Source organism: Eubalaena glacialis, chromosome 8 (assembly GCF_028564815.1).
Source record: "Eubalaena glacialis isolate mEubGla1 chromosome 8, mEubGla1.1.hap2.+ XY, whole genome shotgun sequence".
Lineage (NCBI taxonomy): Eukaryota > Metazoa > Chordata > Mammalia > Artiodactyla > Balaenidae > Eubalaena > Eubalaena glacialis.
In genome coordinates, this window is record NC_083723.1 from 93330844 (window position 1) to 93333343 (window position 2500).

At 41.9% G+C, this 2500-nt stretch overlaps 1 protein-coding gene across 1 annotated transcript in view; it reads left to right on the forward strand.

Annotated features, from left to right (window-relative positions):
- FOXP2 (forkhead box P2) overlaps positions 1-2500 on the forward strand; it is a 253343-nt gene that overhangs the window by 222032 nt on the left and 28811 nt on the right. Inside the window, exons 12-14 of the mRNA XM_061197955.1 lie at positions 974-1175; positions 2259-2335; positions 2474-2500. The exon at positions 2474-2500 is cut by the window's right edge and continues 75 nt beyond it. Of these exons, the coding sequence (XP_061053938.1) occupies positions 974-1175; positions 2259-2335; positions 2474-2500 (306 nt within the window). The remainder of the gene's footprint in view (positions 1-973; positions 1176-2258; positions 2336-2473) is intronic.

Consider the following 2500-nt stretch of genomic DNA (forward strand, 5'->3'; position numbering starts at 1 on the left):
TCTTTTTATGTGCTGCCCTGCTTAAAAATTTTGCTAATTGGATGCTATTTATGACAAAAGATGTGTGGTAAATATGACAGAGGTGATATGAGTTCTTTGATAATGAAGAACAGGGCCTTTCTGAGGGGAGTAATGAAGGGCACACTGTTAAACAGCTTGCATACATTCTCACCTTTTTCCTTTTTTCTACCCTGACACCCACTTTCCAGGGTACATCAGCATTAAGTGACACTGTAATCATAAATTGAAAATGATACTTCCAGAGGAATTGGCAAACTTGACATTTCATTATATTTGTTAACACATGCCACAAATGATTGTTAGTGAGGAAATTCCATTTCCCTCTCTCCATCTCCAATCAGATTTAATTTGAAAATTTTCAGCCTCCTCCGGCTAATTTGCAATTAAGACAATTTTGTTTGAATATGTAGTAATGTCATTACCATTCCACCAAATTAGCAAGGAGACTAAAGGTCAGTGTAAAATTTTCCAGCTGGCTGGAGCCTCTCAGCTGAGATTTGGGACTATGGAAAAAAAAAAAAAAAAAAAAAATTCTGGCAGCAACAGAATAGCAACTTACTTGAAGTCCTGTTGGTTGAAAACATTGCCTCCTTCATTATTGCTGTTGTGGTTGCTTCACTGGGGGCTACACCTGTTTAACCACAGGGGCAGTCAATAATCAGCAACTGGCTTTGTATTTAAGGAAATAGACTTTTGCTGAAGTCTGGTAGGACAAGGAGTTAGTCCTAAGTAACATTGCAGTAGATTATTAGATAACCTCTAACAGCATCCTCTAATTAGAGTTCTTATGATACAATTTCATCCTGTAATTAGTTGAGATTGGCTGCTTCCTTTTGCAGCTTATTAGTGGCAACACAGCTGTAGAAGTGAAACCACTCTCATTTGTCAAACCTTTTTAAGTCTTTTTCTCTTGTCTCTACCTTTTTCCTGCCCTTCTCTTGGGCCTTTGCAGCTAAATCTGGTGTCTAGTGTCACCATGTCGAAGAACATGTTGGAGACATCCCCACAGAGCTTACCTCAAACCCCTACCACACCAACGGCCCCAGTCACCCCGATTACCCAGGGACCCTCAGTAATCACCCCAGCCAGTGTGCCCAATGTGGGAGCCATACGAAGGCGACATTCAGACAAATACAACATTCCCATGTCATCAGGTAGGATATGAATGCTCAGTAGAGCTCTTTTACTTTGGGAGAGGAAAACTATAGCTGAAGCAACTGTACATGAGCCATTCCAGAGCACATGGAAACTCAAGTCATGATTTATGGAGTGATCATTGTTTTATTCCTGGTAAATGCGGATAGGGGCGATTCCCTAAGCACATCGTGATGAATTGTTCTGAGGGGTTGTTCAGGAAAGCAGGCTCTCCCCATTAGAGACATTGAGAGATGTGTTGTCAGGACAGCCCATATTATCACCTCAATTCAATGCGATCCTTTGATCTCCGAGGGAAGACGGTAGCCATGCAACATCTGCGAGTAATGCCATAGGAGAAGAGCCGTTTAAAAGGACAGATAGGAAGTACCATTGCCCTATGCGAGACAGTGCAGGCTTTACAGGCATCGGTCTTTGTCAAGGTGCCACCTAATGAAATCCTAGCAGAGGTCCTGATGCCTACATGCCACTTCGCTTAAGATGTGTCTGAGAGGCACAGTTGGCACAGAACACAAATTTACCTTCTCTCTCCCCCTGCTCCCTCCTACCCACAACCCCTCACCCCTGCCCTGGGGGCATCTGGATAATCACAGTCACACATTGTAACCATGATTAGCCCAGAGCCCCCTTTGTACAAAAAGTGAAGTTATTTTCAACATGGGTGCTTGTGAGGGTTTTGTGTTTGCTTTGTTAGACGGCCATAGATGACGAGAGATGATCCTGGTATGCTTTACGAAGTATTAGATGAGAAAAGCAAAGATTATGGCAGGGGGGCGAAAGTCCATGTAAGAACATGCCTAAACCACCCACTTAAAAGAGGACCTGGCTATTGGAAAAAACCCTCAGGCCAGCTGGTTGCACGGTTCCTGAAGTACCGCCAACAACTAGGGACGCTTCATTTGCACTTCACGTCAGAAATGGCCTTTTCCATAAAATTCAATTCCACTGTCATGCTTTGTGCTTTCACTAGTCAGTGGCTCTCTCACTGAATCACTTCACCAATGCTAGGGGAAAATATGAAAAATCAATGATATGCAATGGGAATTATTAGCAGAATTAACACCTAGTTTTTATTTTTATAGAGATTGCCCCAAACTACGAGTTTTATAAAAATGCAGATGTCAGACCTCCATTTACTTATGCAACTCTCATAAGGCAGGTAAGTAGAAGGAAAATTAACTTTGCCTGATTAAATTAAAATTCATAAATGCTTAAGAAAGACTTGGATGAGAAAGTGTCATCTAGCGTAGTTAGTAAACCATTATTTTATGTCACTCTGTATCTTGTCTCATTTCAGGCTATCATGGAGTCATCTGACAGGCAG